At 47.3% G+C, this 14,110-nt stretch overlaps 1 protein-coding gene across 1 annotated transcript; it reads right to left on the bottom strand.

Moving 5' to 3' along the window:
• Nucleotides 1–206: 206 nt before the first annotated feature.
• On the bottom strand, nucleotides 207–11,204 carry FCAMR (Fc fragment of IgA and IgM receptor). Its single transcript, XM_037737453.1, is given in 8 exon segments — nucleotides 207–428; nucleotides 1,405–1,512; nucleotides 2,137–2,913; nucleotides 3,880–4,218; nucleotides 6,575–6,718; nucleotides 8,149–8,209; nucleotides 8,677–8,745; nucleotides 11,166–11,204. Coding segments are annotated over 8 exon segments (1,698 nt in total). The 3' UTR covers nucleotides 207–267.
• Nucleotides 11,205–14,110: the final 2,906 nt, after the last annotated feature.

The following is a 14,110-nucleotide window of genomic DNA, read 5'->3' on the forward strand; positions in this document are numbered from 1 at the left end:
TTCTCCTTGGTGACCTCTTCCAGTGTTTCATACACCTTTCTTGAAGTCTCCTTTGAGTCAGATTGTTACCTTGGACATGGACAATGCTTGACTTTCTTGCGCCCAAGGATGGCCAGCCTTTCTTCCTTGGATAGAGCCCCAGCTGCGGAAAGGTGGAGGAAGGATGACGGAAAGAGGCTTTCCTGAAAAGGATGATGGAAATGGTCCTGATGGCCTTTGATCTCGGTCCTCCTTCCACGATGACTGAGCAGTTCATCTTTCCATTCCTCAGGGTCCTGGATTCCTCTCTGGGGCAGTCAGGCTGGTCCCAGCGGGAAGAGAGTCATCCTGAAGCATCTTTCTTTCCATGTGGGGCAGCTGGTCTGGTTGGAGGTTCACCTCCAGAACACGTGTCATCTGAATCAGGGTGACCCTTTCTGCCTCCTGAGCTGCAGGGATACAGAGTAGACTGTGAGGATTCTGGGTCAGGACAGCACTGACTTTGATTTCCTAAGAGCCACTCCCACCCACTGCAAGTTTTCAAGAACTTTCTGACACAGGGGCAATGGAGTCCTTGTTGGCTAGGCTAAGCCAGTCTAGCCCTGACAGGACCTGGGCTTCAGGGCCTGGGTCTGAGAACCTTAGCCTCCTCCACTAGCTGCCAGAAAAATCTAACCCTTTCTTTACTAGGTCTACATATCACAGAGCTCTCACTTTAAGAGTATTTAAACCTGGGCACATTACTGTCAGAGAATTTCAGCAGGGCCATGCAGAAGGGGGCAAATGTGAGGTTTGATCACAAGTCTGGGTCCTGAACTCCTGCTGTCTGCTGCGAAGGTTGCCTATGTGGCTTATGGTTAACATGGGCATCACAGCAGCTTCTTCTTATGCTCTGGAATGCCATTGACACATAAGTACAGAGATGCATTCCCATTTTATTGATTAAAAACCAAGGCAGGTTGGGTGAGGTGGCTCATGCCTATAATCCCAGCACTTTGGGAAGCCAAGGATCACCTGACGTCAGGAGTTTGAGATCATTCTGGCCAACATGGTGGAAACCCGTCTCTATTAAAAATACAAAAATTAGCAAGGCATGGTGGCGCACACCTGTAGTCCCCAGCTACTTGGGAGGCTAAGGCAGGAGAATTGCTTGAACCTGGGAGGCGGAGGTTGCAGTGAGCCGAGATCACACCACTGCACTCCAGCTTGGGGAACAGAGAAGACTCTGTCTCAAAAAAAGAAAAGAAAAAAGAAGAAGATAAAGAAAAGAAAAGAAACTGAGGCCGAGAATGGTTAAATGGCTCGGCCTAGAATTTAGCTCTTTTGCATTGAAAAGTCCTGGCAGGACTCTATCCCTACCCAGCCCTGAGGGTATCAGGTGGGAACCAGAACTTCTCTCTCTAGCCTTGGGGCTACTCAACTCACAGGTCCTCCTTCTCCAGAGCTTCCTTTGCAATAGAACGAGAGCCATAAGCATAAACAAGACCAGCAAGGTAGAGACGGGAGCCAGTGTCCAAGAGTTGCTTTCATCTTCTGAAGAAGCACTGAAGTGGGGAGGATGGAAAGAGCACAGGAGAGAGGATTTGGAGCTGGGCAGAAGATTAAAGACCATTTGCCCATGGCCTCCTTTTACAGGTGAGGAAGCTGAGGCCAAAGCAAGTGGGTAGCCCTGCTTTCCATGGCTAATGAGTGGCAGAGCTGGGACTAGAATCTCTGTCTTCAGGCTTTCAAGCCTGAATCTTTTTCTCTCTTCCACCCATCTGTGTGTGGACCCCATGATGCCTCCCAGTGAGAAGAGGACTGGGTGGGAGCCAGGGACTCCAGCCTCAGCACTGGGCCCTGGCACAGCCTTTCCTTGTGTTTTCAGTGCATCACCCCCTCTCTCTAGAGCTCCTATTCTTCATCTTTAAAACCAGAAAGTCCTGAGGAAGCTTCTAGCCTAAATATTATCTTTCTATCATTTAGATTTCACTTGAAAACCACATGGAGATACTCAGGGAATGTTCTCACAGCAAGACCCTTTGAGTGAGGGAGGGCCTCTGATGCGTATGTCACTGTCTTATGGGTACAAAGGGAGAGAAGTGAGCAGGGGGAGAGGGGCCTCCCTCACATGCCAGGGATGAGGCAGATATGGGGCCCCCGACCCGGAGAAGGTGCCTGGGGGTTACCTCTTCACAGAAGACTCCTTGCCAGGGGGCTTCCAGGGTCCTACTGCCAGGGCCTGGCTCGGCGTTGCTTGGGAACCTCTGTCTCCAGTGGCAGCATCTAGGTCCCCTGCAACGCTTCCTTCCCCGGATGCTGCCTCTATGTTGGTGGTTCCCAAGGTCCACACGCCTGCAGCTGGAGTTGTTTTTCCAATGGGGCCCAGAGATTGTTGCTTAGAAACACTGGTTTCTAAGCAACATTGTGGGAGGATTTCCCAAGCCAAAGTTTCTGAGACCGGAGCTGGTGGACTAATGGTTCCTAGGGCCTTTTTGGCTGCTTCAAGAGCTATCCTGACCCTCTCTGTGTCCTCCCTTGGCCTATCGACCTTGGTGGTTGTCATCTCCCTCCCATCTTTGCTGGCTCTAGCCTTGTTTGTCACTGAGCTTCTGGTGCCGCCCCAAACACCTTCCGTTGTATTGAACATTCTGCTTCTGCTTTCTGAAGCTGGACTCTCTGGAATGGGAGCTGGTGCTTTGGGAGAACCCTCCGCCCGGCTGCCTGTCCCTGGAGCTGCTGGCCTGGTTGCTCCTGAGGTTTGTCTTCCCTCAGCTGAAGCTCTGGTCATGCTGGTTCCTAGAGTTGAAGCAACTGTGTCCCACGCTGTCGCCTGTCCTAAGGTCTGGGTTGTTCCTGGGGTCCACCTGTTGGCCACTGGAGACGCTGTTCCATAGGATCTCATGGGGAGCTCCCCAGCAGCTGGAGTGGCTGTGGGGAGGCTGCTGGAGGGACCTGTGTGGACAGCAGAGGGAGGCCACATGGGAAGGCTGGCAGGCCATCCATTGGATTTGGCAAAGGACAGCAGATTTAAAATATGGAATGCAACCTCACTGAGAGATACAGTCTTTGGCTAATAGGTTGGATAAAATAAAAAATTGGGAAATGTTTTATTCTCCAGTTGTGGCAAACATTCTCTAGTCTGTGGCAGACACTGACATGTTACATTCCTATTTCCTTCTCCCAGGTGCACGTCTTTTCTATCCAGCTGTCTTGGATCCTTACGCTGCATTCTCCAGAGACCCACAGCCCAACAGATACTGCTCTTCAAAAGAGATAAAAGAAACACTCCAGTCCCAGCAGAACAGTCCGTTGTAAAAGGTGGCGGAGAGCAGCAACTAGTAGAACTAACTTGCTCTCGGGATAGCTCCTGTCGTGCTGTCTCCTCTGCCGAGTGGCCTTTCACAGCCTGGGTGCCCTTCCTTTGCTCTGAGTACCTGACTTGGGATCAACAACCAGAACCTGCAGCAGAGGGACTAGGCCTGGGAGCTGGCAGGTGTCTGCTGAGGGGCTCAGCAAGCATCTGTGTGAGGGCAAGCCCAGTTGCAATTCTTCCGTCCCACCTGTCACACACTCTGCAGTGCTGTCGCATCTCTGCATGTCTGAACACGGAGCTATCAGGATCCTAAGAAGCCACATTATCCCACTCTTGGAACCATCACCAAATATATATTTCATGACATTTGGGGGAATCGGGTGGGAAAGCACACAAGTGTTCTCTGGGGAAATTTTTCCTAATATCTCCCTTTCTGTTGAAGGCAGCCTTTTTCTGAAATGAAAGCCTATTTCTTAAAGTCTTTGCCTTGCCCCAGCTTCTCATCATCACTCCCCTAATCTTTCAAGCCCTTTTAGGGTTCTGAGCCTTCTCTCTCACTTTCTCCTTCAAGCATCAAGCTTGGCCCAGCAGCCACAAGCTCATACCTGCTGAGACGGTCAGATTCATGCTAAAGAACAGCAGGTTGTTTTCATCTCCAATGCCGCAGAGGTAGCATCCGATGTCCTCCGGGGACAGCTGGGACAGCCTCACCACAAACAAGCCCCTCTGCGGAAAGTCTGTGAGGGCCACGCGGTCACGATAGCGATGGTGAATATAGTGGTTGGTGGACACAATGGTCTGGCAGATCCATCTTGAGGGCCCCAGACGGCACCAGTACTTCCTCTGGTGCCTGTTGACAGATGAGGGGGCATAATGACACTGGATGGTGACAGCTCCTCCAGGATCCCCAGACACCAGCCTTGGGCCCTTCAACACATTTGTAGCTGCAGACAGAGAAGGAAGTCAAAAGAGAGGGAGTGGTGAGCATAGTCACTGTTTGGGGAGTCACAAGTTCTGAACTCTGCCAGAATTAGGGGTCAGATCAGAAAATGCCACTGTGAACATGGAGGAGAATCAATATAGAAATGGCAGAGTTCAGCCACTGGGAAAGCAGACATTGCCCCAAGGTATGGAAGATGAAAATGTAATCATAATCTTACCCACTATTTAGCTAACACTTACCCTGTGCCATCCTGGTGCATCCAGAGCCTGGGTGCCCCTGTGCTCCAATGCAGATGCTTAAAAAGATGCCATCTAAGCACATGCAAGAGGGCTGAGGCCACATCTGACACTCACTCACTCAATCACTCCTCGCTGTAGATTTAGACAACGCAGCCCAAATCACGCCACCAATGATAACATTAGCTGGTAATTTATCATTAAAAGACAAAAATATTCACAATTATAAACAAGAACCCTTTCAGGACAACAGTGATGGTTCCCTGATGGAAGGGCTCTGGTTTGCGTGGATTGTAAAAGAGAGATGCTAAACAGTAAGAAGGTATCAATGTACATTTCATCTGCAAAAGAGCAGGGGCCCTGAAACACAAGAATCTTGTTCTGCTTGGTGGGTACCTATCTGGACCAGTGGTTGCAAAATTTTTCACACTAGTCACTTTTCCATAGAAACAGAAGCAACCAAGTACCACCATATAAGCACAGATGAGCAGTCCTGTGGATGTATCTGCTTGCAACAGGCATAAGGACAATTTGTAGTTGAACCACATATATGGCCAGCTTCCTGGATGACTTAAATGTGATGGGGTGTAAGCAGAAGCAGTTTATTCTTTCTCCCACTGCCTCTTCATGCCCTCTCCATGGACTTCTCTGCTCCTCGATGAAATCTGAGGCATCATCTCATGTATAGTAGCTTTCATAATCTCTCTTGGATAATAAAAGCCCCACCTAGTCTAAAATTATACATCTAGCCTGGTACAGTGAAAGAGTACAACTCCAAACTCTTGCCCAAATGAAACCCTTCCCTTTATCCTAGCAGTGCTTGAAGTCTGTCATGGAGGATGGGGCATGCTTGGTGGGAGACGATTGGGTCGTGGAGATGGACCCCTCATGAATGAGTTAGGACCACACCCTCGAGGCTAATTAAGTTATTTCTCAATTAGTTCACATGAGATCTGGGGCCTCCCTCCACCCCTTCTTTTCCTCCCCCTCTTGTCATGTGCTGTGCTGCTCCTGTTTTCCTCCCCCATGAGCAAATGCTCCCTAAAGCCTCAGCAGAATCCAAGCAGATACCGGCACCATGTTTCCTGTACAGCCCGCAGAACCATGAGCAAAATTAAACTTCTTTCCTTTGCAAGTAACCCAGACTCAGGTATTCCTTTATAGCACCTTAAAAATGGCTTAATATAATCTTATTGCCAGGAACAGTTAAATAGTTTGTGGGTGCCAGTGCAAAATGAAAGTGCAGGACTTCTTGTTCAAAAGTTTTCAAGAATTTCAAGATGTCAACGGCAGAGCATTAAGCCAAGTACCTTCTGAGTATGGGGTCCTGTGAGACTGCACTGGCCTGGGAAATCTACCTTGCTGCCTATTATGTGTGCATTCAGGTCTAATTACATGAAGAGTAGAAGTTGCAAATGTTATGGCTGTACTGATACTCACTGTAAGTTTAATTAAACAACACACCCCAAACCATGCCACTAACAGGAAAGTTAAATGACCATTTAAATTTACCAAATTGTGAATATTTGCAATATTCACAATTACAAACAGGGGCCATTTCAGGACATCAGTGATGATGCCCTGATAACGTGTTCATGTCCCAGATTTCAGGAATTCTCCTGATCTACATGTGGCACATTTGAGAGCGGCACAGTTCCATTAATCAGCAGGATGGGGTGATGTGACTTCATAGCAGAAAGCTAATTAAGAACCCTTAATCAACCCTTGCAATGCACATCAGTTTTTATTAATATCAAAGTTAAGAACCAACACCTTAAGGATTCATTTGATAGATCACTGATTGGTAGCTCTTTGTTACACATAATAATTACACATTGGGAAATTGTATATTAACTACCTGTGGGAATTCAAGACCAGGCCAGCATTTTAGAGTCAATGTGTGCTCACCTGAGGGCCCTGATGCCAATTCTCTGCCCATCCATGGAGGTGGGTGCCCCAGCTCTCAATCCCTCACTGTTACTCAGCAGTTAGTTGTCTATCACTATGGTGTCTATTACGAGAGGCTAGGACTGCCTATAGCTGTGAGGAGCCTGACTTGGTCTGAGAGAGCCTGAGAGGTCTGAGGTTTGTGGTCGGACAAAGGAAGGGTAGGGGTTGTACCTGCAAAGGAGCTCCCCTCCCGCCAGCAGAGGGGTGAAGAAGGCATGAGTGTTCCCATGGCCTGGAGATGGGTCCTGGAGGGGACAGAGGCCTCCCACGGCCATCTGAGATGGGGTCTTTTTTGTGGAAGGGTGAAAGAAGAACCTGCAGCAAAGGGAGGAGATGGGTCATCAACAGCCATCCATTTGTCCACAAAGGCATCCACAGATGAAGAAGCAAACAGCCAGCTCCAAACCCCTGCCAGACCAGAGAACTCCAGGCCGTCCATCAAGTAAGAGCTCCCTGCCCGCCTTCAGCTCCTCCCTCCCACTGCTACCACCCTGCTGGGGTCTCAGGCAGTAGCTGCCTAGAAGGAAAGGAAAGAGGGGTGGGGAAGAGGGAAAGCAGCAACCACACCCTCTTCCTGGACTGCAGGCCTGAGAGGGCACAAGGGAGTATACCTTTAAATGAAGATTAAAGTGCTGACCAAAGTATTTAACTGGAAACTTAAAATGATCAATTATAATATTTGAGACTTAAGGCAATTAATTTAGGACCATTACTTAGCAAAAAAGGCATAGCCCTGCCTCAGTTGTCATTTGGGGCAGGGGAATCCTGCTCTTACAAAAAATTTTACAAGGGAGAGCAGGAGATTAAAGAGGTGGTGTGATTTTAGCATGCAGAGTGCTTACTCAAATATCGGCTGCATTTGATTCGTTGAAACTTTGATTTGTTTTTAAGCCAGTTGTCAAACCTTTTTTTGGTATTATCATAGAATTTCCATTCCTTCATTAATTTATTCAGTCACTATTTATTAAGCATCTACTTGGGACTGGTTTCTAGGTACTGGGTACTCTTGGCGTATACTCACTGTATTCCTCAATGGCTCCCTATTACTATCAGAATGAAATCCAGCTACTCCAGCATGAAGACAGGGCCACTTGTCATCTGAGCCTGGCTTGTACCTGGCCAGCTCTGCCATATACCACCCTTTTAAAGGCGAGGGCCTTTAGGACAGGGCTCCTGCCTTTCATTTTTCTTGTCCCCAGTGTCTAGCACATGTTGAACTCTTCATAAATGTGTGTTGAATAAATAAGTAAATGAATGAATATAATTATTTATTTGCCTATGTAGTTTCTTTGAACTCAGAGCAGAGCAGGGTCTTCATCTTTATGTACCCAGTGCTGGGTCTGGCACTTCAGTGTTTATAGAATGAGTGCTAAGGAAACAGTCCTCCTTCTGCCCTTTGCATGCCCTGGAACCCTGGTCTTGAAAATGCAGCTGACTTTTAGTCATCAGTTAAATGCAAAAGAGTAGGGAGAACGGGAATATCAAGACAGAGACTATTCAAGACAAGCTTCTGCTCAAGGCAAGCTTCTGCTCTCTCATGTGGGCCCCCACAACCCTCATTCCTCCTGGGCCCACATCTGACCACTCTCTGGGTCCACTGCATGACCTTGGATCCCAGGAAAGAAGCTGTAGATATGCCCAAACTGTGTTGAATGTCGCTGTAGTGCCTGCTAGGAATCTCTGCAGCCTGAAAGACTCAGGTCTGGTTTTGCAAGCCCTGAATCTGGGCTGGGTATGGAACTCACCTTGTAGCAGGCACAGTACAAGGAAGAAGGACATTTTCCATCCTGCCCTCCTGCTGGTGACCTGCAAAAAACACTTAAATGAAATGAGGCCTGAGAGAAGCTGGGTGAGAGGTGACGGAACTTGAGAGAACAAGCATCTTCTCACTTTGGGATGTTGGTTTGCTTGGTACAGGAGCTGGGTTGCAGATATCTGAGAGTAAAACAAGCACTTCCCTCCCTGAGAAAGCATGACTTTATCCTCACCCTCCTAAGCATGCACCTTTGGGTCATGTCCACAAGGTTAAAATGTCGCTTACCCTTGAGGGATCTGTGTTCAGAAGAGGTGAATCTCCCTCTGTAGGATTCTAGCCCAGGCACCCACTTGCCAGCCTGGAGCTCTGGGTTTGTGAGGAGCACCGTGCAGTGGGAAGACCACGTTTGAACTCCAAACTCTAGCTGGAACTGTGGGACCTTGGAAAGTGAGGCTCAAGGATTTGTTTCCTCTCCAGGGGAATGACGGAATCTGCATGGCGTTGTTATACAATTTAAGTGAGATTGTGGTAAAGTGCCGGCCATGAGCCTGCAGTAGTGAGCTTCTGCTCCTCTCCTCACTGTTTCCTGTTTGCAGAAGGGGAGTTGATTTTTTGCAAGGGAAGGTTTCTGTTTCACTGTTAGTGTGCCTCTGGTCAGTAACAAGGAGTTAAAAATTAAATCTCAGGCCAAGTAGCTCTCTGCACTAGGGTGCTGTTCTGTTTCTTCTCCACAACTTCTAGAAGGTCCTCTCTGTCCCCACATTCATGCTGACCTTCGCTCCACTCTGTTCTCTCCCACTGGCATAGGGATTTTCCAGAGGGGATGGCTTTGTGTTTCACCCCTCTACCTCCAGGCTCTCAAACAGGATCTAGCACATTGTAGGAGGGCCGTGCACAGCTATTGTGAACAGTAACTCTCCTCTCTTGTAGTGGACACTATACTGATCACTACTCAATGGTCTTTGACTGCTTGCTGATTAAAAAGACAAAGATTGTGGCCAGGTGCTGTGGCTCACTCCTGTAATCCCAGCACTTTGGGAAGCCCTGGTGGATGGATCACAAGGTCAGGAGTTCGAGACCAGCCCGACCAACAGTGTGAAGCCCTGTCTCTACTAAAAATACAAAAATTAGCTAGGCATGGTGACAGGCACCCATAATCCCAGCTTCTCAGGAAGCTGAGGCAGGAGAATCGCTTGAACCCGGGAGGTGGTGGTTGCAGTGAGCCAAGATCGCACCATTGCACTCCAACCTGGCTACAGAATGAGACTTCATCTCAAAAAAAAAAAAAAAAAAAGTCAGAGATTGTACATTATACTTCTTTTGTATTCCCCAGAGAGTATTCGTGGATGCTTTTTGATTGAATCTACTATTTGCATCTACCCACTCTTCTGTTTCTGGGAACTATAGATTTTTTAAAAAGCAAACTAAAGTTAGCCATTGTGTTTTTCTTCCTACTCGAATATGTTCCTCATTAATGTTAAGGACAGATGCTAACAGTCAACGGTTTGGCCCGTGGGCAGAAACCCCCTCCCTCCCCAAACCGTTTAAGCCATGCAAAGCCACTGGCCAGTTTGGGACACAGGTCGTGCGGGAGGGAATCACAAAGAGGAACAGGAAATAGGGGAAAAAAGAAGGCAGAGGAAGTAGACGGGGGAAAGAAAAGGCAAGGTAGGAGGTGAAAGAAGGGAAAAGGGAAGAGAGAGGAGAGAAGAAAAGTGGAGAGTCCGTGGGGTGGTCCTGTCAGGTGAGCGGTCCCCTCAGCGTGGCTCTGCCCAGCCCTCTCCACTAAGCCCTTTGCCTGCTCTATCCAGCTTGAGCCCCAAGAGTGGCCAGATCTTTAAAAATCCATAGGCTCTTTACTCCTCCTTCTGTGCCTTCCCAGCAGCAAGTCCCCTAGATTGGGCACTGTGATGGCAGTCTCAGACCTTTCCCTGCCTTACAGAGCTTCCTTCTGCATCCATCTCAGTTGGTAAATAAGATCCAGCGGACTCTTACGGAGACTTTCCCAGGGGTTCCTGCACCTAACTCATAATTTGATTAATATTCGCCAAGTCTCGGCTGATTCTGGGGCTGGCACCCAGGCTCCCCCCTGGCAAATTTTTCTAAAACGTTAAGTGCTGACACAGCACGTGTCGAGGCCGAAGTCTCGACATCACACCATCCAGTTTTTCAGAAGCCACCAGTGCAACAGTCTCTGAGCTTCAGGAAGAAAAGCCGCCTCCATGGGGCAATGAGGAAGCAGGAGTATGAGATAAAATGTTTCCAGGGAATTATCAGCTTTGATTGGAGGCTGGAAGGATAATATTCAGTGGAATGTCTCCAAGTCACCCTCTCTGCCAATGACCTTCAGAAATCCTTTCTCCAGAGGACAGGGTGCCATAATTCAGTAGCCTGGGACCACAAGCCTCTGTTACTGCACACTGCGTTTTAGGGGATGAGACCACATGAGGGGACTTTCTTGTCCCTCTTGTCCTGCTGGGAAGAGCATGCACCTCACCTCAGCTTCAGCATAGGCTGCTGCATGACTTCCCAGATCCCCACTGGCCCTCTGAGCCTCAATTCACTCCTATCTCCTCTCTACCTCCCCTGGGCAGCAGAAAAGAAGGGAAGGCATCAGTGTGATATACAGGAGAGAGCACAGTACCAGGACTCAGAGGCTGCAGCAGCCTCAGGCTGATACAATAACTTGGTCAATGTTCTGTTTCTCTCCCCTAAATAAGAGCTTTGCCTGCATGTTCTCCATGTCTCTTCTTTCTCCAATGTTTTTTGATTCTAAATTACCCAGGACTTCTATGGAACCATGCATACTGGTGGGGTGAGCAGAATAGCAGGGAGCTGAGAGAGAGCCCTTGTGTCCTGGACTCCAGAATCCTTACCTAGCCTCCTGGGCAGGAGCCCACCTGCTCTGGGAAGGGCATTGAAGAGCATGTGTGACAGCTATGGCTGCAATTCACCCCCCACATTCAGAGGCAAGACCCCAACCTCCAGGATAGAGCCTCATGTCACCTTTTGTTCTCTGGACTTCACTGTGGCTTCTGCATCCATTTCAGTCCGTAAATAAGATCCAGGTGGACTTTTCTTCTCCTTATGAGATGCAGGTGTTTGGACGTCTTCTAGTTGCTTTTCTTTAAACCTGGAGAATGAGAAGTCAAGGCAACATGTTGGAAAGCAGCTTGAGCTAGCACCAGAAGGTCGGGGTGCAAGGCATAGCTCTCCCATTCAACTCAAGTCCTTCTCTCTGGAATTCATTATTTATAAGAGAAAGCCAGTCCTAATCCCTAGTTGTTCTTACTGTCACTTATTCCTGAAAAACTTTTCCAGAAGTGGCAACAGTAGCTTCAAGAAAAAAAACACTGATCCATGTCCTTCCTCCTCGTGTGTCCCCTCTAGTCGCGGGTCCCAGACTATTTAGGGTGCCCCAGCTTATTGGCCCATTCAGGCATCTCCCAGACAAGTGATGCAACAGCCCAGGCAGGAAGGCAGGGAAAATTCAAAATTCAGGAGAGGAATTCCCCTGTCATTCGGCTGGCAGCTGGTGCCCTCCAGCTGAACTGGTTCCTCCAACTCTCATAGAGAAGCACTTTGGGCAGCTTGGGTCACTGACTTCAGTTCAATGGCATGAGCTGGTGGTTACTAATTCGTGTCCCTGACAAAGCACAATGCAGTAAACGAGACGATCTTCATGGAAAGAGGACATAGAGAAGCGTGGCTTACCCAAATAGATGACACGCTTGAAAAGTACCCCAATATTTCCCTTTGGAAAATAGTTTATGTTTTTTTTTTCCTTATAAAAGATGTGATTTTCCAATCTCTGTTGGTCTGAAACTGGCATTAAAATGGCTGGTACAGCTGAAGCATTCAGCAATGAAGAGCACAAGAGGAGTGGGGTCACTGCAAGCTGTAATTAGGGACCCTCACTAGGACCCCTGATAAATATGATAATACAGCACCTCTGGGCCAATTAGAAAGGGAAACTCTTCCCTAAGAATAAATTCAGTTGGTATGTTGTTGTGTAATTTGCTGTAGCCATAGATGGCAGCATGTATTCTCCATGCGTTTCCCTTTCCAAATTTGAAGGCAGATTGAGGGTGGAAACTGAGTCGCTGAAAGCGGTAGAAGAGGAAGAAAAACAACTCTACGGGGTGCTTGGAGTTTGGCTGTGACAGGGCAATTGTGCACTTGTGTGTGCCGGTAGCTGTGTGCATAGCTGTGTGTGGTACTCTCCCAGGATTTAGTCAGCAGCTTCCAGTGCTAGAGCTGCAGATCTTCACCTCCATCCATAACCTCTCATATTAATTAAAATACATCTACAATGTGAATGCTATCTCCTTAGTAATGGTGCTCTTGAGCAGTGCACAACCTGAAGAACTGTATATAGCGGCCCTGCCTTCAGAGACTCATTTCCAGAAATGAGTGACCCTCATGTAGGTGGTAGAGAGGTGGCTAATGCCTGGTGAGATTCTCCCCTTCCACTTCTTACGGAGCAGTATAGTGTCATGTTTGATTGCATAGACTCTGGAGTCAGATTCCGTGTCCTCTCAGTTAAGATCTCAGTTCTACTTTTTACTGGGAAAATGACATGGGCCAGGTTACTTTTTCTCTTTAAACCTGGCTTTCCTCATCTGTTAAACAGGATAAAATAACACCTACCTCATAGAGTTATTATGTGGATTAACTGTGATAATCCATATAATTCGAAGTTCCTAGCATGCAATTAATTTTCATTAAACATTAGCTGAGGCTATTAACTTGGCTTATAGCAAAAGGAGCCAGTGTCTTATCATGATCGAACTCTCAAAAAAAAAAAATCCCTTTGAGGTTTTTCATCTATTCAGGGGTCCCCTCCCTCCCTCCCCTCCCCTTCCTCCGTCCCTTCCTCCCCACCTTCCTTCCTTCCTATCATTTTGGCATTTAAAAGATTAAAAATTAATCAATTTGTCAAGGACACTTCTGAATTAAATTTATATTCTTAAGTAAACATTTGTCAGATTTTCACCATTTTGTAAATGTTGCTGCCATTTGCATCCTTAAGGGCATATTTTCCTGTTTTATCTAGTTTTGAACACTTTGAAGACCTTTTGATTACAAAAGACATAAATTATAATAAAGTACAATCAATTGTAATGCGCTGGTCCAGTTTTCAGAGCACTTTCTCAGAGCCATGATGTCCCTTCTCTGAAGCTTTATGGAGGAGGAAACTTCATACTGGCTGCTTTTCTTGGGGGTACAACTGAATTTTCTTACCCAGCACAAAGCCCCAGGGGCTCCTTTACATAGATATATGACACTGTAATCTTCTGACTTCAGGCCCTAGACTCCGTAATCAGGCTTTGACCAAACGTCAAATCTGGGAAGAGCTTTATCCGTTCCCTGTGCTCCAGCTCCCACCTCCAATCCCCCAATTAGCAAATGACTTTATTTGTTAAACATACACACATGAGAATAAAAACCAGTGAAGAGAAAGCTAACCCAAAAAAGGAAAGCCACTTGTGTTGTAAAACAATCCATATGAATCTCTTCCCTCTCCAAAACGTGCTTTCTAATGTGTAATGAAGAGCAGTGGACAGAGGTGCTTTAGGCTCCCACGCGGCTCCCCCAGTCCTTTCCCTTTCCTTGGTAGTCAAGGCTTATCCTTCTCCTTATATGCTATGGCAGCTTTCTGCTCACTCTACCCACTTTGTAAGCTTTTTCTACCCTTGTTGTCTGCTGGAAAGGCACATTGTTCCTCCTAGCTCAGGTAGAATACTAAGTATTGAAGAAAACATTGTTTTAGAACACCTGCATTCGTACAAGTCCTTGGTCACTTACTTAGAAATTCACAAAGGAAGGTGAACTATGAGACTTGTCACTTCTCCAAATGACAACAGAAGAAAGTATTTTTATAGCATAAATAATGATTTTATAATGGCATTTAGCAAGCTTTTATAACATCAACCACCATTTACCTGATA

Source organism: Cebus imitator, unplaced genomic scaffold, assembly GCF_001604975.1.
Source record: "Cebus imitator isolate Cc_AM_T3 unplaced genomic scaffold, Cebus_imitator-1.0 Scaffold38, whole genome shotgun sequence".
Classification (NCBI taxonomy): domain Eukaryota; kingdom Metazoa; phylum Chordata; class Mammalia; order Primates; family Cebidae; genus Cebus; species Cebus imitator.